Source organism: Equus quagga, unplaced genomic scaffold, assembly GCF_021613505.1.
Source record: "Equus quagga isolate Etosha38 unplaced genomic scaffold, UCLA_HA_Equagga_1.0 203_RagTag, whole genome shotgun sequence".
Taxonomy (NCBI): domain Eukaryota; kingdom Metazoa; phylum Chordata; class Mammalia; order Perissodactyla; family Equidae; genus Equus; species Equus quagga.
In genome coordinates, this window is record NW_025798627.1 from 3,976,006 (window position 1) to 4,003,530 (window position 27,525).

Sequence of the window (27,525 nt, forward strand, 5' to 3'; positions counted from 1 at the left end):
ACATTTCGAGAATGGTAATTTCCCAAAAGGAGTAAAAGAGGTTGTGTTGTTTCCACATGATTTTTGTAACTGCCGTTCTAGTAGCCTGCTCAATCTAAATGTCTCTGCTTCAAGAATATCGTTTCTTGTAATAAATTAAAGAGTAAAATATTACTATAAAGCATAAACTGTAAGAAAGTGATGTGTGCATGCTTAAATCGCACAGAGACAAATCATAGTTTGACCAGCATCTTCTTTCTTCTCCCTTTCAGGAATGCAAGAAGGTGGCCTCTGATGATAGATCCTCAAGGCCAGGCTAATAAATGGGTCAAGAATATGGAAAAAGCCAATAGTCTCCATCTAATTAAATTAAGTGATCCTGACTATGCCAGAACTCTGGAAAATTGCATCCAGTTTGGTACCCCTGGTATGTAGTTGAATAACAAGTGTACATTATGGAAATGCCTGGAGAGGGCACAATTAACCCAAAACAATGTAGGTTGTTTCTTTTTTAAAAAGATAGTTGTGTCAGACTCATCTTAAATTATGACTTTGTTAACGTTTTTTATTATTTATTGATAATTAATCACGTGAGAACTTTAGAGAGTATAATACCAGCAAGTTAGGACTTTTTTTATGTCTCAAGATTCATTTATGATGCTTCCTTTAATTTAGCTGTTTTAATTTTTGTCTGATGTTTGCAATTCTTTAGTTCTTATTATGACTCCACTTTTGCAATTAAAAGGGCTGCTTGATATGCCAAAAGTATTTTAACATGACATTAGTCCAATTATCCATGTATTCTTTTCTTGACTTACCGTACAAAAGTGGCAGAGAGGTAAGTACACATTTTACATGGCTGACTATGATCTGCCATTTACAATGGAGAGACTAGAAATATGACAAGGACTTTTTAATAAAGCTCTATGCACATGTCACATTTGTCAAAACACAGAACAAAATACTTATGATTTGAGTAAATTGGGGTTATTAGTCACGTTTTAAATCCATGTTACCTATGAAATTTTGACTGTTTACTTGACCAAATAAATGTAAACATTATGAAACTACAACATATTTAGTCCCAGGACAAGTATAGTAAATCCCAGTTGCTGTTAGAGCTAGTACTACGTGGAAGAATCATAAAGAATATACAAGGTCGTCTTACAGACATTTTATTTTTGCATATTAATAACGAGTTAGTCTTTAAAATATTACAATTTTAGGTTCTGTCAAGCATGAAATGAAAAAATCTAAGTCTACCTACAAAATCTTGTGTTTATGTATGTGGACACACAGACACACACAAGGGGTATTTCATTCTTAGAGTATAGTATGGGTGATGGAGGAGTTCCAGGAAAAGGGGGAATATGATCTCCACTATCAGATGTCTTGCTTGTTTAATAGATGGGATCAGACAATATGGGTAACTAACTGTAATAAAAACAGAAAATGGACATAGCTCACTAACCCTTATTGGGGCCGCTGTTCTGTTATGGGTAGGTGCATGGCTCTGCAATCAGAGTGCCTACCTCTGTTACTCAGTGCTTGGTTCAGTGACCTTTCTGAGGCTCAGTCTCCCTATCTGTACTTTGATCATATAGTATGAGGAAGAAATGAGTTACTGTACTTTGGGTACTTACAGCAGTGTCTGATAAGCTCAATATGTGTTGTTTTTTGGTCGGAGATTTACTATGTGTATTATCCTTTAATTGTATTAGCATTATATTTAATTACATTAGTATAATAAGAAAGGCACAGATGATGAACTATGAGAATTCAGAGGAATAGGAAGATTTCCTGAAGAAATTAACACCTCAAATACTTGATTTAAAATTACTTAATTAGACTTAAATGTTCAAGTAATTTCCTTGACACAGTAAAAAACAATTAAATGATAATCGAGCATCTACCGTGTGCTTGACATTCTGAAGATTTCTGTGATCTCAGGCATGTATCTTGATGTCCGTATTGCATCATTTTGGAGAGGAAACGGCCATAGAGACAATCTGTATAGTGTTTTTCAAACTGTGAGTCCCAACTGTGGGAGAGAAAACCAACTTAGTGGGTCATGACCAGCATTTTTAAATGAAATGCAATAGAAAAGAATGGAACCTCTTAGGCTGCATAGCATGGAGTAAAGGTAAGCAATATTTCATGAAATTTTAAAGTTCTATATGCAATGTGTGTACAGGACCAAGATTCAAAATATATTTCTTACTTGGAGTTGTGGCCACAGAATTCTGAAATCCAGTAGTAGTAATTCCAACCACTTCATTTGGTTAACCGGTAAGTGAGGTGTGGGAGAATGTTAGTTACCAAGACTGTATGCCTAGTCAAGGGGAGTGCTGCAACCTGTCCCCAGGTCTGGTGCCTTAGTCCAGTGCCTTCTGTGTCACTCACAGTGGCTTTAACCTATGTTTTGGAATGAATACATTTTTTTTTTTTTAAGATTTTATTTTTCCTTCTTCTCCCCAAAGCCCCCCAGTACATAGTTGTGTATTTTTAGTTATGGGTCCTTCTAGTTGTGGCATGTGGGATGCTGCCTCAGCGTGGCTTGATGAGCAGTGCCATGTCTGCACCCAGAATTTGAACTGGCGAAACCCTGGGCCGCCGAAGCAGAGTGCACAAACTTAACCACTCGGCCACAGGGCCAGCCCGCTGGAATGAATACTTTTAAAATGGATAATGATTATTTACAATGCTTGCTAACATGAATCATCAGAGAGAAGTGAAAAGTTTTAAATCTATTATAGAAAGAGAAACAGATGACAGATTTTATAACTATTTTTATATTGAACCTTCAAGTATAAGTATCGGTTACTGTTACAGTTTTAAAACAGAAGCAGTTAAAGACTCTTCCATTTAAGAAGTTACCTTTAGTTACTGACCTGTTCAAGGACAGTGGCTTTTGATCTGTCATCCCTCACAGGCAGCCGTGGTTGAGAAGGCAGAGGTCTTTGCCTTCTTCACCCACTGGCCTCTGCTCCCGCCAGAGCAGGCCTCCCTTTTTTTTTGTTTATATTGAGTTTTAAGATAAAATCCTCTTTGAAAAAAGTGTCCTGCTTTTTAAAAGAGTTTGAAAGCCAGTGTTCTAGCAAACAAAGATACGTCTGTATTAGTTACACGAGTGACTGAGGTGTGCCTAGGATAGTAATCATAAAAATACTGCTAAGTCAATTTGTTCCCAACTCAATAAAGCTGGAAAAAGAAAATAAAATGAAATTTTAAATTTTTGAAAAAGAAATCAACTTGTAGAGAAGATCTTTTAATAGCTTTCCAGTAACTATGAAAATGAAATCTTTGCGTTGAGAGCAAGATCTATCTTATCTGAGCCTCCTTTACTTTTATCTTATCTCCCAGTACTTTACTTTCCCTCCCTCTTGCGTATAACATACCAGGGATGCAAAACTACTTCCGGTTTAATGTTCCTTACATTTGCTCATTTGTTGGTTCATTCGTTCACCCAACAAATATTTATTTTGCACCCACCACGTGGCACTGAAAGCACAGCATGAACAAGACAGACTTGGTCTCTGCTGTCTGTGAGCTTATTGAAGTAGAGGGAGAGAGAGGTTACGTGTGTGATGAGGGTTAGAAAATCGGAGTACAGGGTACAAGGGAGCAGCCAGGACGTGTAACAATACAGTGATGTGTCATATCTCTTAGCTTTCATTTGTGCTTTTCCATCCACTTGGTGAATTCCTTTAAATTTTATCCTTTAAGATAGAGCTCAGACACCTCTTTTTCTGTGTTATTTCTCTTGACCTGTCCAATGAAGTGCCAATTCTGGAGCGTTCACAGATGTCTGGTGTTGCCCTTGTTCTCATGTACATGACTGTGTGTTTCTCACCTCCAGACTCTTTAGGAGTACCCAGTCGGTGCTCAGTGATGGTTTGTTGAATCTACTTTGAATATGATATGCTCCATAGTGGAACATAATACCCAGAAGATTTTTTTCCTATGAATTTGAAGTCTCACATACAATAATGTAGGCAATTTATAATAAAAAATCTGATATCAATTAATGTCCTAAGTGCAAAAGAAATGTGAAAAGAGTACTTGGTTCTCTTTGTATTTCTGTTGCTACGGAGTACTGTTTTGAGTGAGAAGGTCTGCCTACTCAAAGATGTCAGCAGTAAGTGTCTGGATTCTCAGTCTTGGTTTCCCAAAGCTTTGCAAATACTGTGGTGGGCTGGTGCTTGGGAGTGAGAAAGGAGGCTTTTATATAAACCAGAATATTGTTAACTTTGATGATGGAAATATGAAGAGAAGCTTGTCTCATGAATTGGCTCCTGTATTTTTTTTTAAGATATTTTATTTTTATTTTTTCTTCTTCTCCCCAAAGTCCCCCAGTACATAGTTGTATATTTTAGTTGTGGGTCCTTCTGGTTGTGGCATGTGGGATGCTGCTTCACTATAGCTTGATGAGCGGTGCCATGTCCATTCCCGGGATCTGAACCAGCGAAACCCTGGGCCGCCAAAGCAGAGCATGCAAACTTAACCACTCGGCCGCGGGGCTGGCCCCTGGCTCCTATGTTTTAACATGAAACATATTTTGATTTAGTTAAAAGTTAAAGGAGTCAAAATAGTTAAATTAAGGATATCGTTCTGGGTAATTCATGTACCTTTGCATTTTTGTTATTTTTTTCATTTTTTTAAGTTTGGAATACTTTTGATTTTCCACTGAGGCTTATAATAGTAGTAAGTATTCAATGTTGGGAACATATTTCTTTGAGATCAGGATGCTATAGAAATCTTTCCTAACAGGCTTATGGCTTGATCTTATTAGTGATGAAATAAATTTTCACTTTTGAGGAAAAGAATCAAGTCTGCAATATTTAAGTTTTATAATGTATATTTTAGCTTTGAAAAAAGACACTTATAAGTATTAATATAGACACTCAATTCTGTTTCAAACTAGGAAACAATTTATGGGGAGTAGGGAATGAAATTGTATAATATTATTTTTTAGTGAAAAATAATTTAAATATTATACTTTGTGAAAAAATTGTTGGTAATAGGGGCCGGCCCGGTGGCGCAGCGGTTAAGTTCGCACATTCCGCTTCTCGGCGGCCCGGGGTTCGCTGGTTCGGATCCCGGGTGCGGACATGGCACTGCTTGGCAGCCATGCTGTGGTAGGCGTCCCACGTATAAACTAGAGGAAGATGGGCACGGATGTTAGCTCAGAGCCAGGCTTCCTCAGCGAAAAAGAGGAGGACTGGCAGTAGTTAGCTGAGGGCTAATCTTCCTCCAAAAAAACAAACAAACAAACAAACAAAAATTGTTGGTAATAAAAGTTGAGGCTATTATGCAAAACTTGTGTTATATTTCATAAACAGAATTTCAGTTCATAACTAAAGCAAATTAATAGGTTTTAAAAATCTGATCATGTAAAAGTAAAAATGAGACATTGATATGTTATCACTGTTATTGTTTAGCATTATTAGGAGAGTTCTTTTCATTGCAATAAAACAGGAAACAATGAGGGTGCTATAACATGTGGAAAGAGGGAAGAATATTATCATACTCATAGACAATATGTTTCATCTAGAAAACCAAAGAGGATTAGCTGAAAAGCTATTAGAATAAAAGAACTCGATGGAGTAGATATATTCCAAAAAGAATATTTAAAAGAAATCAATAACTCCTGAGAAGAAAATAAATGGGTCATAATTCTAGTCAACTGGTAAATGGAAACAAAACAAAACAAAGTGAAACAAAAAACTTAGGACGTCTTTAATAATGCACAGTGCAAAAATGACAAAACTTCACAGAAAAACAAAAGAAGACTTAAGACATTGCTTTTTCACTGCAGGAAGACTAAATGTAAAAGTGTCAACTCTTTCAAAAATAAATGTTCTAGAAATAATACTAAAGTTAACCTAGAAGAAAGAAAGTAAAAGAGGCAGTAAAAATTCAGTAGAAGAGTGAGTTTGGAATAAGTGCTGGGAGAAACTCTAATATACGTAAGCCTTTAATGCATTAGAAAGTAAGCATTATAACCCAATGGAAAAACAATAGGCCATTCAGCAAATGGTGTTGGACACATTTACTTTGTGGAAAAATATATCAAATCAGAGGCTCACCTCACACCAAAATATGCTCCAGATGAATTAAATATGAAAGAAAAAAAGACAAGCTATAAATACTAAAGGACAGCAGGGGAATAACTAAGTTGTCTTTGATGGGAAAGGACTTTCTAAGAAAATACACAATGAAAAAATTAAAAAGAAGAAGATTAAGAAATATGATTGTAAAAATTCATAATTTAAGCCAAGAAACATTATGTAAAAAAAATTAAAGAGAATATCAAGCAATCACAATTTATGGAATTTATTTGTTTCCCAGTTTTGGCAATCAAACTATAATCAAAATATTTTAAGACAATGGGGAAATGTATTCCCTGCCTTGATATTTGAAGAAATTGTGAATTATTGATAATATTTTAAAGTGTGGCAATTTTTGTGTGTGTGTGTGTGAGGAAGATTGTCCCAGAGGTAACATCTGTGCCAATCTTCCTTTATTTTGTATGTTGGACGTAACCACAGCATGGCTTGATGAGCAGTGTGTAGGTCTGCGTGCGCCTGGGATCCGAACCCACGAACCCCAGGCCACTGAAGCAGAGTGTGCGAACTTAACCACCACACTATGGGGCTGGTCCCAAGGTGTGGCAATTTTTAAAGAAGAGTCCTTACGTTTTAGAGATACTTATTCAAATATTTGCAAATGAAGTTTTGTGATGTCTGGGATTTGTTTGTAAATAATCCACAGTGAGATGAGGATTAGAGGAAATACGATTGGCTGAATTTTGAGTATACTATTCTTTTTAGTTTTGAAAAAGGTTTGAAAATTTCTACAACATAAAGTCAAATTATAAAAAGAAACATAAACAAATTTAAAAACAAGCAGAAAACTGGGGGAGATATTTGCTACAACAATGTAAAAAATACAAATAAAGTTTTAAAACTTAGCACGTTGTGACAATTAGTGCTGTTTATTCCCTGTTATCCATATATCCATTCTCACCTTCTTCCTTACTTTTAGCACTCCCTGTGTTTACCTGTGCACATTGCATTCAGAGTAAAGAAATAATTTTTCTGACTTCTGTTGTGGTTGCATGTGGTCATGTGACTATGGTCTGCCCATCCCGATGTTACTGGATGCCAGCTCTGATTCCCAGGAAATATTCTTAAAAGATGTTTCTTCCTTTTCGATTTATTCTTTCTTTCTGATGGCTGGAACATGATGTTGTTTGAAAGGCCATTTTGGCCAGAGATCAAAGCCATATGCCAAGAACGGTGAAGCAGCAAGGGGAGGGGAGGGAAGGAGATGACTTGGCTCTCTGATGGTTTAGACACACTGTCCTTCCAGCTCTGCACTGATTACCTCAGGCTCCCGTTTACATGAGATAGAAGTCCCTTCCTGTTCGTGTCACTATTATTTTGGGTTTTTTATCACTTAAAACTGAACCTAATTGTAAATAACATACCCCACAATAGGAAAATGGGCAAATACATTAACATACAATTTCCAGAAGAAAAAATGTAATTAGCCAAAGACCACCTCAAACATCAAGCCCAAAATACAAATTTTAACAATATTTTTTTAACTATCAAATTGTGACAGTCACAAGTGTAGTATTTAATGCTGGCAGTATCACACGGTGATTAGGAGAGCCAGGTGAGGAGCCAGACTGCTTAGTTCACGTCCCTGCTTTGTCATTTACCAGCTGGTTTAACTGAGCCATTTCCTTCAATTGCCTGGCCTCAGTTTCCTCATCTGTAAAGCTGGGATGATAATAGTCCATGCTTTTTAAAGTTGTGAGGATGATGAGAAAATACAATGCCAGCGTGATGCCTGGTGTTTCTAAGTATAGTGATGTTATACGAAAACAGGTTAAAAACAAACAAAAAAGTGAGTGTTCATTGCAGCTCTGAAATCTCTACAGCCATTCAGAAGACTAATTTGGCAATATAAATAGCCTTTAAAATGTTCGTAACTGTCGGTTATTAATTGCACTTCTAGGACTGCAGCGTGAGTGAGTAATCAGAGATGAACACGAGAATTTATTCAAAAAGATGTTCACTGCAGCATTATTAACAGTAGAAAAATGGAAGCAATCTGAATAATAGAAGATTAATGTGTTTAATACATTATGATGCACTCATTATTTAACCATGAAAAATAATCATTTTGTTCAAGCAGAAAATGAAAATGAGTTTAAAAATCATCAGACATGCCTGCTTTGGTTAATTAAGATCTCAGCAGTGAAGGAAATTGACAGGAAGACAGTTGTAGGAATTCATTTGGTAGGAGTACCCTTCGGGAAGGAGCAGACTATGTCTGCACGTCCCCTGCAATAGAGATCCAAATACGTGTCATCCAATGCCCTGAGCTCCTTCCTTCCCATCTGGATTGCACACCCAGTCCCTTAGGGACTCCTACAAGACACCATGGTTCAAGTTTGGCCGTGATAGCACTCCAAACACCGAAATGTAAGACTTTAATTTGGCGAATGTATTGAGAACCTTAACAATGTCCCTGATCTTTGATCCAGGGATTCCCCTTCTGGAATGCTATCGTAAGAAAGTATTCTGAAATGCAGAGTTTTTGTATACAGTACTACTTATAATATTGAGAACAGGAAACAATTCAAATATGTAATAATAGAGCATTGGTTTAAAAAATGAGAGAACATCAATATGATAAACTGTTATACAGTAATTAAAAGCATGTTTATTAGTTTTTAATAAAATGGGGAAATACTTGTGCTATAATGTCAAGCAGAATAATTAGGATGCAAAATTAGATATATTGTTTAGTCTCAACTGTGTATAGAAAAAGATGAATAAAAAATACTGAAGAGAAAAATACAATTTATTCAACAAATAATTATCATATAGGTATAGTTTTGCATCATGTTTCTATCAACTTATATATGGTATGAGTCAATTATGTAAAATATTTAGGGAGAAGGAGAAAGAGAAGATTGAGAAAATCTAAGTAGAAGTAGTTTTCCCTTCGGTTAAAAGATAAAGTGAGGCACATCAAAAATTTTAAGAGTTTCTTTGAGTAAAAATCTATTAGAATCAGGCAGTGCCAAACTGGAAGTGCTTAGAGCATTCTGCCAACAGGAGCCAGGAGAAAGACAGAGAGAGAAAGGGTGGAAGCAAAGAAAGGAAAGTGATTGGCTACACTTTAAAGCCTCATTGGCTGTGATTGGTTGTCCTTAGCATTTTGATTTCATAACCTTGAGGCATTTATAGGCTTAAATTTGGGGTTGCTTATGTAAGCCACCGTGGCCTTAGAGCCATCTCAGTCCAATGGTGTCCTTGTCTAATTAATTTAACATTTCTTTATTCTTTCTTTATTTTCCACATGTTCTACAACAAGCTACTATATGAGTTACTTTTATAATGAGTTACTTTTATAATTGAAAATATAGTAACCATTTAAATAGCTGCACCTGGAAATGCTTTTTCTCTGGTGTCTCAGATGGATATACTTCACTGCCATCATACTTGGGCACATAGTGAATCCCAGACCAGGTGGGGAGTCCCGAGTAGAACTATGGCTAAGGAATATGGAAGCAGGCAGGATGACCAGACAGACCCACCAATAAAGCCCTTCCCACAGACGTCCAGTTATTTTTATGGCATCATTTCCTTATACTCGAAAGATAAAAATTATGGGTAACTAGGAACAGCGGCAATCTCGAAGGCTGAAAAAATTGGAGGCTTGAAAGTTTACAGTCAATACTTAAAATAACATGGAATCGTTTTCTGATTTTACTCCAGTGTTGCTAGAAAATGTTGGAGAAGAACTGGATCCAATCCTGGAACCTCTTCTACTAAAACAGACCTTTAAGCAGGGTGGGACTACGTGTATCCGACTTGGAGATTCCACCATTGAGTATGCACCAGACTTCCGCTTCTATATTACTACAAAGCTAAGAAATCCTCATTATCTTCCCGAAACATCAGTAAAGGCCAGTATCTAAAGTGAATGTTTCTTTATCAAATTTTATCATTAATGACTGTATTTTCCTCCTGAGCCATAAGGAAAACAGGTCTTCCTAAGAAAAATGGATTTTGTCCTTGCATTTCCTGAAATTGCTATAATAATTTCCAAATATTGCTTTTGTGTGTGCAGGATACAGTGAAAAACGACAGTGAAAATCCAATTTCTAAAACTGATATTATTCTTAGATTTTCATTGTTAAAAATTGATGACATATATGCACGTTCTTTCTTTGTAATAAATGATGGTATGCTAATTCTTGGAATTGGAATTTAGGAACAGAACTCCATTCTTCTTTCTCAGAATAAGGTTGTTGCTATCTGATTTTGCATAATTACTTGAAAGAACTGTTTTCGATCACTCGTTCTTTTAAAATACTAAAAATCCCTTTAAAGAGTAAAGTTAGTTTAAAGTTTCAGTCAGTGACTAAAACGACTTGAGACGTTAATCTGCAACTGAGTCCTGAAGGTTATTCCACTTTTTATTCCCAATTCTTAGCCTCAGTTGGCACTTGATAAATGTTTGTGAAATGAGCGGATGAGTGAGGGAGGGAAGGAGGGCTGCCTTTCATTTACAGAAGCTAGTGGGAGAGGACGTTAAGAAATATTGATTCAGGTTTTGAAAGTTACATAATAGAGGCAAGATTTATGCAGGGAGTTTAAATGCTGTCCTTTATTGGAGAGATTTAAATTAAGGTAGGCATCTGTGTGCAGCGAGGCAGCGGAAGCACTGAAATGATGTAATTCATTCCCTCCAGGATGAGTAAACGTGGTCCCTGCTCTCCAGACGTGTACATTGTAAATAACGTGTAGGTAAGGTGACTGTGTTGATGACTTGGAAGACAGAGAGGAGCTCGGAGTCGGGGACACACACTTTAGACTGGACATTCAGGGATGCCAGGAAGACTCAGGGAAAGTGGGGCGACCATCGAGCTTAGTTTTAAAAACACAGTGTTAAAATATGGAAATTCTTGGCCACTGTTTTAATAAATTAAAATATAATACGTTATCTAAACACCTACACGTTGTACACCCATTAGGAGAGGCAGTACCCGGCAGCAGTTAAGAGTGTGGATTTGGAGCCAGACTACCTGGGTTCATATCCCAGCTCTCTCACGTGCCAGTGTGTGACTTTGGCCATGTTACTTAACCTCTCTGTGCCTCAGTTCCCTAGTCTGTGTGGAATAATAAATAGCTCTGTCTCATAGTGTAATGTGAAGACTAAATAAATTAATCTATGTAAAACGTTTAGAATAACCCAGCACACAGTGTTATATGATTGTTAACTATTAGCATCATTAACTTTTAAATATAAGTGAGAAAAAATGAAATATAAAAGATATGGTAATATGGAAATATAAAATAATATGGAAATATAAAAAATAATGGAAATATAAAAAAATGGTAAAATCTCAAAGCCGTGTAAATGATATGGAAATCCTTTTTTGCTTGTCAATAAAATCTATGAAAGTATCACAAATAACATGAACAATTCTTTGCTCACTAATAACTAGTTGTTGTTATAAGTCATAAACCACTGTGGGGAGGGAACTGATCTATGATTATCAAAATCCTTCCGATCCCCAGAGTGTCTTGTGGCTTCATTATTTTTAATTACTGCGATTGATTAAACGGGGATTAGAAAACATAGTGAGGCAGTTGCTTGCTTTCATTTACAAATTAAAATACTTCTTCTTGATCTTATTTTGAGGCTCTTTTATGTACCTTTTGCTTTCAAAAGCACCCAAGGGATGATACCATGCTGCTATAATCTTTTTCAATCTAAATGAAAATAAAATTATGAGACCATATTTGTATGATTTTAAATGTTTACTTGTGAGCAAATGGCTAGATTTGCAAAATCTTGATCTTGAAAGATCCAGCATTAGTGGAACGTAAATGCTTACTTCTTTGTGTCTGAATACAATGAGGTGAAAGCTGTAAAACGTGCATTTCACCAGGCACTGGGACTATGTTTTGGGATTAAAGCAAATGTAACCTGTGCACTTGGCTTCATGTGCCAACAGGGAAAATCTTTCGAAAGCTTTAATTATAATGTTTCTATGAATAAATGCCAGAGCAGTAGAGAATTATATAACAACACTTCATGAGTTTTTTGAATTGCTCGATTTCAAGAATTGTTTATTATCTCATTTAAATTCGTGATTATGCCCATGTAATCTATACTTGGTTGTGTCCAAGGCCCGCCATGGGGCAAGCGAGGGGGGCAAGTTAGCCCAGAGGGCCGCTCCTGGAGAAGGTGCCTGGGTTTGGGCAGAGGAAGGAGTCGCCTTCCTGGGACTACTGTAAGAAGCTGTTATACACTTCCTGATCGCAGGTAGGACATTGTACAAAAACAAAATTACTTTGTTTCTGCAGAAGAACTATTCTCTTACTAGGAAAGGCAGGGGGACACAAGGTCTCCCAGTCAGCAGCTGGAGCTGAAGCACATGCAGACGCTTCATGGTCAGTGTGTACAGGATCCCACAACCAGTTCAGTGTAGCTAAAATGAAAGACTCATGGAAAAGCGGAGTGGGAGGTGATGCTCAAGACATGAGTGCAGGCCTTAACTCGACATGATGGTAGGCAGATGGCAAAACAGATATTAAAAAAAGGGAGGGTGTTTCCAATTAAGCCAAAGTCAAATAAGTGTTTATTAGCTTGTGGGTTCATTGGTGACCACAGCCAGAAAGTTTCTGTAGTTTATTCTGTGTGCGTTGATGGGTGTGTGAGGGCAGGGATGAAAGCGGACTGTAGAGGGCTGAAGAATGAAATGCGGTGGAGACAGAAAGCATATATAAATCACATTTTCAGTAAGTAGGCACAAAGAGAAATCATGTGCCTCCAGTGAAGACACAAAGAGAGATGGTTCCGTAGCTGAAAGGGATTGTGAGAGCAAGAGAATGATTTATTTGTTTGTTGTTTGCTTTTTAAAAGAGAGACCTGAGCATGATTACTTTCCCATTTATGGGAGAGAACCGAGAGAGACCTGCCGGTGAGAGCCATTAAGTATCGGGAGAAAGCGTTTGCTAGCAGACCACATCTTGATGGACACCATCAACATGTACAATCCTTAGTTCACAATAGTGGCTGATTATTATATTGTAAATACCATATCATAATATGTTATTATGTATAATGTAATATACCATATTGTAATATGATTATATTATGATATGCAATATGATTATCAGATCGTAAATATCATATATACTTTTCTCATGACAAGTAAACACCGTGTTCCTTTTTCTCTTATCTCACTTTGTAAGATTTCCTTTACTTTTTGATCCCATGAGGATCCTTAAAATACAAACCAGCTTGTCCAGCCAATATGAAGCATGGCTTCCAACCTGATTCTAATTGATTTAGGGATTAAATAGTTGTCAGAAATTGGACCAGTTTGAAATAAGAATGAATTGATCACCAAATAAAACCCTTTGAAGTATTACATTTATGACTATGAGAAACTTTAGCGGGTTTTTAATCCACAATCAAGCTTGCCTATATCTTTAATCATAGTCTACAAATTCTACTTTTCACACGTACTATTGTAGGAAATAGAGTCTATTTTAAGGTCAGAACTTGAAGCATATAAGCAGAGCCTTTCTCAATAGAAATAATGATGCAATTTTTGTACATTCTTTCATTTATAGGTAACATTATTAAACTTCATGATAACTTCTGAGGGAATGCAAGATCAGCTTTTGGGAATTGTGGTGGCACGAGAAAGGCCCGACCTTGAAGAAGAAAAGCAAGCCTTAATATTACAAGGAGCTGAAAACAAAAGGTTTTAAACGTTGTAAAACAGAATTATTCTTAGTTGTTTCATGATCACTTAGAATGAATTAAAGTACCTTTTAAAGATCTATTTTGTTAGATTTAATAGATGCATTGAATGGGAAGATTCAAGAGGAAGATGTAAGGTGTTACAATGCCTCTGTGTTAATTTGGAAAATTGTGATATGCAGTATGTTTTTACGTGCTCTGGAAGAAGTAGAAGCCCTGCTCCAAGCCAAGGCAGTGCATTTTCAACTATTCAAGAAAGCTGTAACACTAAAGTTTTAGTGTTCCTTATGAAACTGAGGTTACCTGTTTTCACTGGAGCACAATCTGAATATGTTGCAGCCCACTTTCTGCTCATAATACCTGACCATAATATCGCAGGTAGAAACAGTAAAGCTCTATAAGTCAGGAAAAATTTCAGAAAATAAATGGAGTGATCCTTTCTGTTCACTCGGGGCTGAGAAGCTTGATGGCAGAGAAGACTGGCTTACCATCTCTCTCTCTAGTTACCACATAAATGATCATTAGAAAGAGAAGTGGAGCAGAAAGCCCTTTTTGACATTTTGTAAGATAAGAAATTAATTATACAATACCACTGTTCTGGATATTTGTCACAAAGTGATACATTTCTTTAGGTTACAAGCTCTTTGTTTCTTATAAAAGAATGTACACGTGAAGTGATTTTAGATTTCTTTTTCTTCTGAGAAAATTGTGTTTTATTCCAGGCAGTTAAAAGAAATAGAAGACAAGATTTTAGAAGTTCTTTCATCTTCAGAAGGCAATATATTAGAAGATGAAACTGCTATTAAGATATTATCTTCCTCCAAGGCTTTGGCTAATGAGATTTCTCAAAAGCAGGAAGTAGCCGAAGAGACAGAGAAAAAGATTGATACCACCCGCATGGGCTATCGTCCTATTGCCATCCATTCCACCATCCTGTTTTTTTCTATTGCTGATTTAGCCAACATCGAGCCCATGTACCAATACTCACTGACTTGGTTTATTAACCTTTTTATCCTGTCTATTGAAAATTCAGAGAAATCAGATGTTTTAGCAAAAAGGTATGTAAATGAAATACTAATTAATACTAATACTAATTAATGCATGAAAATTAAATAGTAATTGGTGGCTTTCACTGTTGTTTCAGAATGATGTGAGCATTGCAGCTACATAGCTAAAATGAAGTTGATTAATCATTGTACCAGAAATAAATTTGAGTTAGAAATTGAACAGATGTGACCAAATTTGGTCTGCCAGGAAATTGTTTACGGACATTTAGGATTATAATGTAAATCTAAAAAGAGGAAATATTTACCTCTGTTTATTGTTTGCAAAATGTATTTATGATTAGAGGTATGGAAAGAGTGAGTAACACTCCCTAAAAGATATGATTCTTACCCCCTGCAAGCTTGCATTCCAAAAGTTACAAATTCATATTTTGATATACACATATAGAAAATGTGTCAAGTAATACAGTTGAAAAAAATACTCTGTTGTGATTATTCTTATTTACATAAAATACCTTATTCTACTGTTGGCTCTTACAGTAAATAATGGAATTAAGACCTTACTTAATAGTAAGTCTGAGAGAATAAAATTTCTTTTTATTTGTTATCAGTGAGAAATTTTGGTTTGGTATTAAAACATGTTTTTAATAGAGCCTAACAGGAAATTACTTCTTGAACAAAGAAAATAATTACTTGCAGCCTTTGCCCTTTGAGCTTTATTGGTCCACGTGGAGCTGGATGCTTCACTTTCTTCAGTGTTCCTACCCACAAAGGAAACTCAATGCTTATCGCTTGCAGTTAAGAATGTTATTGTAGAAATCCAAAATGCTAATCTTTTGAAATCTGAGTTGAATTCCTTTCATATCATGGTATAATTTTCCTGAATTTTGAATACTCTTAGACTCAGCAATTTTTTGTTCATATCATTCATTAGCTTAAGCTTGAATGTGAGACTAATAAAGGCGTGAGACCGTCACTTGGCTTGGCAAACAGTTTTTCAGATGTGTGCTGTGACAAAGGGAGGAGGGGGAAGAAAGAGTATCTTTAGGGAAGAAAGACATGATGGAAAAGTTAAAAGTTTGTTTTTATATTATGATATTTGAAAATGTTTAGTTTATTTCTCTATTTCTTCCGGTATCTGAAATTCTCAAGGTTAGCAAGGATTACTGAAATCGAGAAAACAAGATTTCGAGTGCCCTTTCTTAGGAACGTTCCCTGCCATTTGCATTATGTTAGTTAATTGAACAAGCATGTCTGGTTTTCACACTGGATTCTGAGTTTCCTGAGGCAAGGATTTAAAAAAAAATATTCCCAGAAGTTATCCCAGTGCCAGTCACGTGGAGCCACACAGTAAATGATGTTCTGTTTTTCACTGCAGTTCTTAATTTCTATCTTGGTCAACACAATAACCACCAGAATGTTATCATCTTAACTAGTTTAAAATCAAGGTATTTACTGGAGTCTAGAGGAGAAAATTTCTTTGCTCTGTCACTTAAAGACTTATTTTGTGTACAAGATTTAAAAATTAGAACAATTTTATGCTTTAAAAATAATGATTGGTTCCTTTATTATCTCTTGTTATATCAAATTAGAACTCACCCACAGATATGACACCTATTTCTTCATAACTGTGGTAGAATCCCTTACAATTTATAGAAAATCAAATCCTTTTACCCAGATGTCAGACTGGGATGACATCTAGAAAACAAAATGTGCCTTTTACTTTTTAGATAAAATCGTTTAATTTAGAAACAATGAAAATCATATTTATGATGACAGTGATCCTAAAAGTATAATGCTGGAACCAAAGAGTAAACACAAAAAATGTACTTGAAAAATTTCACTGAAGTTATTAGTATACATTCAGAAACATGCAGAAATCAGAAGTATTTGCTCAATGAATGTTCATAAGTGAGCACACCTGTATAACTAGTAACCAGATCAAGACAGAGAACCTTGTCAACAGCCTGGAAACCCCACTTCATGTCCCCTTCTAGGAACTAATGCCCTCCCACAAGATAATCACAGTCCTGACTCCCAACACCGAAGGTTAGTTTCTCCTGTTTGAGAACGTCGTGTAAATGGAATCACACAGTATATGCTCTTTTGTGTTGGCATTTTGCACTCAACATTGTGCTGGTGCAATTCATGTTGTTTTGTGCAGTAGTTTATTCACTCTCATTGATAAATTGTATTCCGTTGTGCTAGTATATTGATGGGGAAGTCTAAAAGCAAAATGGTCTCCCAACCCAGAAACTTTCTCCACAAAGGTAGTAGAGAAAAAACAGTTATATTATTAAATAAGCATTAAACTGGAACGTGATGCACATCACAGGCAATCCACTAAGAGATTCAGAGACAGAAATCTCATCCTAACTTTACTGCTAATTGAGGTGACCTTCTGTGTTAGCAAACTGGCTTTATCCAGAGGAAACACAAACATCTCTCATCTTTATGTCAGGAGGTGGTTTTGCAATTGGAGCCAGGTACCCTCTGAAGTCAGGCTCCTCCCTCCCACAGAAACTGGGAGAGAGGGGCACTGTCTCCCCTGAGGTTTACATTTTGAAGAGATGGCTCCCAGGTCTTTGAGAAACACAGTCCTGAGCCATGAAGCTGACAAAAAGCCCAGCTAGTTTTTGAAAGGATTTATATACGTTTCAGAGAGAAGAAAGTACTTATAATTTTAAGTTTTCAAAAATAAATACTCTAAGAGAGAGAGGGGAGAGAAATCTCTTTCCTTATTTTCAATAGGGAAAATTAAACCTCTTTTAATTTTCACTTGTCCTTACACTATACCACAAGTTATTTATTCTACTGCTGGGGACAGTGGGTAGCTTCCATTTTGGGGCTTTTTAGGATTTTGCTGCCTTGAACATTTTTTTTTTTTTTTTTTTGAGGAGGATTAGCCCTGAGATAACTGCTGCCAGCCCTCTTCTTTTTTCTGAGGAAGACTGGCCCTGAGCTAATATCCATGCCTATCTGCCTGTTCTTTATATGTGGGATGCCTATCACAGCATGGCGTGCCAAGCGCTGCCGTCTCCGTACCGGGGATCCGAACCAGCTAACCCCGGGCCGCCGAAGCGGAACGTACGCACTTAACTGCTGCGCCACGGGCCGGCCCCTTTTATTTGGGCCCTTTTATTTATTTTGTTCTTTTATTTGGCTTTTGGTGCCCCTATGTACACATTTCTGGTCTGTACATTTTCAGAAATGGAGTTGATGATCACAGGGTGTGCATCAGTTCCGTTTTAGTAAATAATGCCAAATAGAATTCCAAAGTGGCTACAGCAAAAGAGACTCTTTTAGCCAGACTTGTTTAATCTTTTTCTTTTTTGGTAAAATAAGAGTTTTCAATTAAGAAGCTAGCTCCCATTTAGAAATAAGATAGAATCAGTTCTAATAAGAATCATTTGTTTATCTGTCAGTCATTTATAAACATCAGATGACCTGTGGACTTTAATCAGCTATTGGACTACGGGCTATACCTCGGGCATAGAAAGCGTGTGACTGTTAACACCAGGCTACTTAATTGTTTCAGAATCTTAATATCGGTCTAAAGTTATTTCTCATTTCCTTTTACTCAGAGATAAAAATGTATTTCATCTTTGTCTTCTGATGGTTATTATTCATAGTAATTATCATTTAGCTATGACACCAAATATCCACTACGTTATGACAACTGTGGTATATACTGTGAAATAGCCATAAAAATTTGAACCATCTGTTTTTTATAAAATTTTCAATGCATCAGAATTTATTATAGCCAAATAAACAAATAACTGTAGCAAAAAAAAAGTACAGAGACAAACATCTAACAAGGATATAGCTTTGTTACAGGGACCAAACGAAAATCTTTCTCTCTCTCTCAGAAATACATGTAAGTGCACACACACACTCACACACTCACTCACATAGTTTTTTTTCTTTCCACTACTGTCAAAATCATTTTCCTCAGGTTATAATACTCTTCTGAAACGTAATTTTTAGTAGCTTCCCACTATGCCATTTTATGAATATACCATAATTTTCTTATTGTAAGAATTATAAGTAGTCTCTAGCTTTTGTATTATAAATAAAGTGCAATAAATATAAATGTCCACATCATTGATTATTTCCTTAGGCTAGAAATCCAAAATTAGGACAAAAGTGTTCACTTCTTTCAGTCTCGATGTAAATTCCTTTCCTGGAAAGTTATTCAAATGTACGCCTCCATCGGAGCAACATGAATGATCTTATAGCACTGTATCACACATCAGCATTGAGGATGATAGTTTTTATCCTCTTTTTCTCTGTAACAGATTATTAAAGTATCATATTTTATTCTGCATTTTTATCACTAATGAGACTGAACTTGAATTCCTGGTAGGATTGGCCCTTACCCTTTTCCCTTCAGTCTCCCAATCTGCAAGAGGAAATTTGTCTTAAAGTGCAGAAATTTTTATTTTATTCTAGAAAGACCAAATCTGAGTCACCCTGTATTAATTGTACAGGTATAGATGAGGCAAATTAAATGCCAAGTGTGAAAAGACCATCTATTAGCATAGAAATGGGGACAGGAATAGTATAATTATTTTAAATCTTCAAAGAATTCAACTCTATTTCAGCAACTACTTTCAAGGGGCTTTCTACCAAGCCCTTTTTCACAGGTCTCACCTGGAAATAAAATACATGAAGTTGTAATTCTCTTTGTGGGGAAGCTGGCAGAGGGTAAAATAAAGACATAGGCCGGTAAGGAAAACAATAGAGCGAGGGTGATCAATAGCTTAGGGTATCAGTTTGGAAATAGTCAAAATATGGTCGTACTGGTAGATTTTTTTTTCTAGACGCATTTAGAAACACCAATATAATTTTGCTTAATCATAATACTTTGCTAATTTTTCCTTCAGATAAATTGATCTGCTTAGAGAGTTTGGGCCATTAATCCATGTCAACCATTACTCTCTACAAATGTTTTTAGTCACTTATTTATTTCTGTTATAACTATTATAACCTATGTAATATAACTATTTTTAAAATTTTTGTTTCAACGATAGTTTCTTTCCCTTATGAGATAAGTGGAAATGCTTAAGTTGTTATATTCATGTTAGGAATTATTATGAATACGGATCACACATGTTAGCACTTACTAGAAAGTTGTTAGTTGGAAATGTTGGAATTATTCATATGTCTTTGTTTTGTCTACATGGTAAATAAAAATGTAAATTTGTTCCAGCTTTGTGATTTCTCCAGCTTTCATAGATTTATGAGCAGAGTAGCGCACTGCTAAACTTAATGTTACCTTAATAAAGGAGCTATTAATTTGAGTCTGTTCATTTAGTATAAAATAGAGAACATTTGGAAGTCTTTTGGAATAAGGAAGTCAAATTTTACCCCAAGCAATGTTTTGTAGTTAAAAGTAATCCGTAAACCTTTAAATGTAATAGATTAATAAACCACACGTTGACTTTTTTCCAAACGGAAGATTAAGCTTTTAAAAAATCAGTCGACAGTAAAATGCAGTTCTGCTGCAGTGTTTCCGCATTGCATAGCTCTCAAATTGCTGTACCTGCTTAATGAGGATCTTTGATTGTTTTGGGGGTAATTGACTAGAAAGCTTATGAGAAGAGCATACATCTAAACGGTTCATAATAGGTTTCCTTAAGAGCATTTTCTTTAAAGTATAATTTATTTTTATTGAATGATTTTTCTTTCTGTTGACCCTTAGGCTTCAAATTCTCAAGGATCACTTTACTTATTCCCTTTATGTTAATGTCTGCCGGTCACTCTTTGAAAAAGATAAACTCCTGTTTTCCTTTTGTCTCACTGTGAATCTGCTGATACACGAGCGTGCGGTCAGTACTGTTTTCATTTTAGGAAAAAAACCTGTATTAACGTTGATTCAGTCATTTACTAATTTGTGTGGTAATATATAAAAAAAAGGTTGTACATAAACAATAATATTAATTATTATTATAGTTAAGGCAGGACATCACTACACTGAATTTCACAGAGAGGAAAAAGAAATTAGGCGCTGAGTTCATTATGTAACTGTTGCTTAAAGTTTTGTATGTTTTAGTTTAAAATAAATTAGTTTCTAAGAATCTCGTATAAGTATGCATATAAATTTACTAAATATATTGATATATTTATGCAAACTATTAGTATAAATGGTGATGTTTTTAAGAACTTGTGCAAGTTGGTCAAATCTGACCATTTGGGCTGAACAGTAACTTTCATAAATTTTTGCTATGTTTTAAATCTATTCATTTAAAATGTAGGAAGCAATTTGAGAATGAAAGACAAGTGTTGTGAATTCACTATTTTACACACTTATGTTTTAAGATTTATTGATTTTATATGGTAATGTATTTGTTGAAAGCTGAAGAAGTAAAAGTTTTATCCTTGCATTTCTCGCAAAAGTTTCATAGCAGTACCTCATTATATTTCATGTAAAATAATTGAAAACATAGCAGGTTGATGGCTTTCTGACTCCTGACAATTTTTAGAATCAATAGGACTCTAAGTAGCCATTTTGGAAAACATATATTCAAATAGAATATATTCAGATTTTCATGTTTAGTAATTCTGGAGGAAAATTATGAAAAATTAGCTATCTAAAATGGAACTACTTTGAAAACTGGTTTTAATGGATACATTGGTTTCTTATGGATAAATATTGAGCTATATCAGTAGTTATAGAATTTCATGGGTGTCATACTTGATGAAACTTGAAATTAACGGTCAATTCTTTTAAAATAGCTGTGAATTTACTGTGTATCTGATGAACTCATTTCTGACTGTGTGCCACTTTGTCTTCCGAAGATTAATAAAGCCGAGTGGAGGTTTCTGCTAACTGGTGGCATTGGACTGGATAATCCTCATGCCAACCCTTGTACATGGCTTCCTCAAAAATCCTGGGATGAAATATGTCGACTGGATGACTTGCCTGCCTTCAAAGCTATTCGTAGGGAGTTTATGCACTTAAAGGATGGGTGGAAAAAAGTATACGATAGTTTGGTATGTTTTTAACCCTCCTTCTTAGTCCAAAGGTTTTAAATGGAGAAAATAATGTTAAATAATTTATTCTTATCTTTGAGTAAAAGCAAGCTTTAAGTAAGCTTTAAATAACTCGTCAGGTGTTAAAATCAAAGTTTTGATTTATATTATCCCTACCTTCTAAATCGGTAGTTCTGTTTGAACTTCTATTCAGATTCCTTGAAATGTGTGGAGATGCAAAAAAGCCACATGGTCCTTAAAAATATTCTTTTTGAATTTCTATGCCAGGTTTTGATTTATTATCAATTTAGACTTTAGCAGTCTTAATAGCAGATGAGTTAAAATTTTACAAATCAGCTATTGTTTAGATTTTCTGAATGCGGGGTACAAGCTAATAAATATTTTCTGTCCTTTGAGGAGATGGAAAAACTAATAGTTCTCAAATAATTTTCATGAGACCCTATCTTGCTAATTGGAGACTCTTATAGTTAACATATGCCATGATACTCACAGTTTCCCTTCTGGAATACATAGAAATTGTTCCCTTCCCTCAATTTTTCTTTAGCACAGAAGCTAATATTTTGCCAATTCCCAGTTAGTTTTTTCTATTCCTTTGTTTCTACTCTCTTGATATTCTGCTTTCCTTGGGTTTAATATGCAAGAGCTCTGTTTGGAGGAGGAGAGAGAGAGCCAGACATGTGGAGAATGCTTTTTATTTGGTTATGTATTTGTTGTATTATACATGCTAGTAAGATTGTGTCTGCACATGAATTCAAATATTTTGGACTGGGTCTCTTCTTGTAAGTAATAAAAATATATTTCCTAGAGACAAATATATTTTAGAAATATTATTCGCTATGCTGAAGCCTGGAGATTTCTGATCTGAGACACCACATAGCCTTCCCTGTTGTTTCAAAGGTACAAACATCTTCTTTTTTCCAGATTTGCCCCTCCTCCTGGGGCCTTGATGCCTCTCTTCTTGTATGTTTTTAGTTGCTCTCTCTCTTCGCTTCTTTACTTATACCCATTCTCAAATATCCCTTTATAAAAAAGATGCAGAGCCAGCCCTGATTGCCTAGTGGTTCAAGTTCGGCACTCACTGCTTCGGTGGCCCGAGTTTGCTTCCCAGTCGCGGAACCACACCACCCGTCTGTCAGTAGCCGTGCTGCGGCAGTGTCTCACATAGAAGAACTAGAATGACTTACAACTAGGATATACAACTATTCACTGGGGTTTTGGAAGAAAAAAGAAAGAGGAAGAGTGGCAACAGATGTTAGCTCAGGACAAATCTTTCCCTGGAAAAAAAATAAAGAAGAAGAAAAAAGATACAAAAAAATTGTTCAAAACAAGAAATAACACAATAAATTTCAGTACAATGCCCTTCTTCTTTTGTAATAAATGTTTATTTTTATAAATAGGTGATGAGAGTGGTAGGTTTTTAAAATGCTTTTGGAGAAATAATGGGAAAAAATAGGGATCATTTTGTCTATTGATTAGTATTCATACTGACTTTAACCTGCTTCATTCGTGTGTAGTTTTGATTCCTTTATGGTATTTTAAATTTTCTTTTCATTCCTTATTTCATAATTTTTCCCCAACCTAATAAAATTTACTTTAGCATTCTTGATTTCATTTAGTCATTATGTATTTTCTCTAAAAATTGGTGTAAAAGTCAAAATACTGTTCTTTTTAGAAATAGTCTCCAAAATAACACTGAATTATATCCATTGTAATTTTAGGAACCACATCATGAGGTTTTTCCTGACAACTGGGAGGATAAAGCAAATGAGTTTCAAAGGATGCTTATCATTCGTTGCTTGAGGCCAGACAAGGTAAATGTGGACTTTGAAAGCAGCTCAGCGGTTCCATCCCTCCTCTCTCCACCAGCCAAACGTGTATTGCCTTATGTAATCAGAGGGGAGGTGGAGGAGCCAGGGGGAAATAACCCCACTGCCATCTAATGCAGCCATTTTACCAAAAGTTTATATATTTGTTAAAGCCACACTAAATTAGTAACTGAGCAGATTACATTTTATAGTTTTATTTATTTTATGATTCTTCCTTTTAACGTATGCTTCCCCAATTCCTCACAATCTACTTCCTTTACGTGCTATAATCTCATTTTTATTCTTATTACATTGATGAAATTAAGAAGTGGTGTTAATATCAAGCTGTTATGGTAGAATTTCTGGCTCCTGAAATGCTATCCTTATAAATAGTTCTTTGTTGGCCTTTGGAAAGCTAGTAGAATATCGTTTTTAAGACATTCCCAAAGGGGCCAGCCCAGTGGCGCAGCGGTTAAGTGCACATGTTCCACTTCTCGGCGGTTCACAGGTTTGGATCCCGGGTGCAGACATGGCACCCCTTGGCACGCCATGCTGTGGTAGGCATCCCACATATAAAGTAAAGGAAGATGGGTATGGATGTTAGCTCAGGGCCAGGCTTCCTCAGCAAAAAAGAAGAGGACTGGCAGTAGTTAGCTCAGGGCTAATCTTCCTCAAAAAAAAAAAAAAGACACTCCCCATTGCTGACTACAAAGGAAAATGTCAATACTGGTTAGCTTTAATTTCTTTAAATAATGAATTATATAACCAGTGAACCATCTGACCTGTCATCTCAGCAAGTTTCAGTACTCATTCACATCCTCATTTATGTTAGTATACTCCATTTAAAAAAAAACTAGGCCCACCCTGTGGCCGAGTGGTTGAAGTTCTGTGTGCTCCGCTTCCAAGGCCTGTGTTCGCAGGTTCGGATCCTGGGCATGGACTTGCTCTACTCATCAGCCATGCTGTGGAGGCATCCCACATGTGAAAAATGGAAGAAGAGTGGCACAGATGTTAGCTCAGGGTGCATCTTTCTCACCAAAAAAAAAAACCCAAAAAACTATTCACTTGAAGTATAATGACCCATATCCACAGAGATATGCATAAACTCTGAAAAATGTAGATATTAAATATGTTGGAAAAAAATTGAAAAAATATCCTAATTGTCCATTGTTACTACTCATGTAAAAGTAATACATAATTATTTCAAAACTTGCTGTACTCACAATTTGAGTTGCTAAGGAGTATAAGACAATATTTCCATCCTAATAAAAAAAAAAGCAGAACTGAGATGGTGAAAGCAATAAATTTTTCAAAATTTATTTTATACATGTCAGTGATAATATGGGGTAGAGGCCTCCTTTCCTCTGTAAGCCATAGTCTGTCCAATGCACATGTAATTCTTGCTTGACTCGACAGCATGCTCTCGGCCAGGGCCCAAGCATCCAGTAGGCACAGTGCCTAGGGCCCACGATACTTTGAGGGGTCCATGAGAATGTTTTAATTTCTTTTAAAACAGAGAATATAATCCAGTCTGTATTACATTTGTAATTATACCAAAACAATTGTAAACTATAGTTTTTCATATTTTTTTGTGGAGGAAGGGACCCATGAAGTGCCCAGGGCCCGTGAAGGTCGTAGTGCGCCCTGCTCTTAGGTGCTGGAAGGCACTGTAGTTGTTAGGAATCGTTGTTAAACTGGTGAAACATCCTGCCCCTTGGTAGCCCTTTTAAAAATGAATCTCCACTAAAACTTTAGTGTTGAGCCTCAGAAGTTTTCATTTCAAGTGTTAAGTATGGGAGAATATCAGGTGCTTCAAACTCTTGCCTAATATGGCTTCCCGTTTTAAAACCTTTTTATTAAAATTTTCAAAGGTTTTCTCTCTGTTTTCTAAGCTAGATAAAGACTTCTATAAGTAAAATGACTCTGCAGGCACCATTGACCTTCTCCCCTCAATATCTGAAAAACAAAGGATCTTCTGTTCATGTCTTATATTAAGTTTAATTAAAAATGATTAATGAGCCATTCCCTAATTGCAGCAGTTCCATCTAGAAATATCTTTTCCTCAGTTTTATGTTTGCAAATTTTTGACATTTTAATCTGAAAATACTTTGAGCTACCAAATAGATCTAATATTTCTTTCCATATTTATTCCCTTTTTCAAGTGTATTTGAGAGAAGTGAGGAGTTAGATATTCAAGCTGAGGAGTTTTTGTTCGTATGTTTTTGTTTGTTTTTAAATCATCTGCGGTTGAACTGATGGTTTCATCCTTCTCTCAGCTACTCTGCTCAGTGCCCTAGCACCCTGTCTTGTGACTTTTTCCTGTATGTTTCCTTATCGCCTCTGGAGTTGTCCTGGGGCAGGCGGATGAGTGTAGACATTAATGCTGCTCACCGACATTCCTGGTTCTCCTCTCCTGTGCACACTCGACGTGCGGGGGTTGTGACCATACACCTTGTTTTGGCCAATAAAATGTGAGCAGAAGTGTCAGGGCAGAAGCATTTAACTGCCAGTGTGAGGTTCTCCAGGGCGTTCTCCCTGCCATGGGGCCGGTGGGATCACGTGTTGGTATTTCAGTGCCATAAAGGCAGGCAAGAGCACTGGGCCAGTATGTGGACAGTTAGTTTCCTGTGCAAGGACAGGAAATAAGCTTTGGTTGTGTTAAGCCACTGAGATCCAGAAATTGTTTGCTACCACAGCATAACTCAGTGTATCCCAAGTGATACAATTGGCTGGTTACCATTATCTGTACTACCACACCCTGATCCTTAGTATAAACATAGTTACTAGTATGCTATTATATTATCTAGCAACCTCCAACCCTTCCATCTTGCTGTTACCCAGAACTCCAATTTCTAGTGGTGAATTGCTGATTTTGGAATCTATATATTTTTAAATGATGTATGGCTTTATGCTTTTTTTTTTAAAGATTTTATTTTTTCCTTTTTCTCCCCAAAGCCCCCTGGTACATAGTTGTATATTCTTCGTTGTGGGTCCTTCTAGTTGTGGCATGTGGGACGCTGCCTCAGCCTGGCTTGATGAGCAGTGCCATGTCTGCACCCAGGATTCTAACTGATGAAACACTGGGCCGCCTGCAGCGTAGCGCGCGAACTTAACGACTCGGCCATCGGGCCAGCCCCTATGGCTTTATGCTTTTCAAAGAGTGGTTTTCCAAAGTAAAATGGTATAGCACACCAGAGAAAGGACTGGTGCTATATGGAGCTGATATTTGGGCTGTACCATCTAGATTTTATTTCTTTGCAATCTCTAAGATATGAGATAATATACATCCACCAGGAAATCAACAATTGCTTGACTTCTCAGTATAATTTGTTGGCACAATTTTTTTTTGGTCTTCTTTCCATGTTCTCCCCTCAGAACCAACTGTACGCAGTGGTAAGAAGCCACAAATGCCAGGTTTTCTAAGGGCCTACTTTGGGAAAATGCAGAAGATGCTTGCTAAATCACCAGTAGGAAGATGGGATGGGCTTGCACCTTCTGTTAGAATTTAATAGTTTATTGTGTTTTATTGACAAAGGAAATATATCAGATGGATAAATACTGAAGTGTGAAATATTTTGAGCCCATTCACAAAATGAAGAGCTTCTGGCCACAGTTCTCTCCTTGTGAACTATAAACAGAAAGCAAATTAATCAGCTTTCAATAAGAAACTTGTCAAATGTAATATGTTTCTCTGACCTCAGATAAATCCTATAGGAACTTGCAAAAAATAGAAAAACATAAAGGAAAGACCACAAACCTCTTTCCTGCCTTTGAGTAGATGGTTGCCTAAATTAGTCTGTAATTTTTGTTACTGACAGATTTCATTTTACAGACCTAATGCTGGCGATATCAGATTGCAGAAGCAAACCCAATGTGATTGCCTTGCAAACTGAATAGCTAGCACGGCTTCATTTACCTTGGGAGTTACAGTT

At 36.2% G+C, this 27,525-nt stretch overlaps 1 protein-coding gene across 1 annotated transcript in view; it reads left to right on the forward strand.

Annotated features, from left to right (window-relative positions):
* Positions 1 to 27,525, forward strand: part of LOC124233445 (dynein axonemal heavy chain 7-like) — a 234,964-nt gene that overhangs the window by 167,066 nt on the left and 40,373 nt on the right. Inside the window, exons 48-54 of the mRNA XM_046650549.1 lie at positions 252 to 406; positions 9,780 to 9,970; positions 13,656 to 13,789; positions 14,511 to 14,846; positions 20,497 to 20,623; positions 21,594 to 21,788; positions 23,507 to 23,599. Coding sequence (XP_046506505.1) covers positions 252 to 406; positions 9,780 to 9,970; positions 13,656 to 13,789; positions 14,511 to 14,846; positions 20,497 to 20,623; positions 21,594 to 21,788; positions 23,507 to 23,599 — 1,231 coding nt within the window. The remainder of the gene's footprint in view (positions 1 to 251; positions 407 to 9,779; positions 9,971 to 13,655; positions 13,790 to 14,510; positions 14,847 to 20,496; positions 20,624 to 21,593; positions 21,789 to 23,506; positions 23,600 to 27,525) is intronic.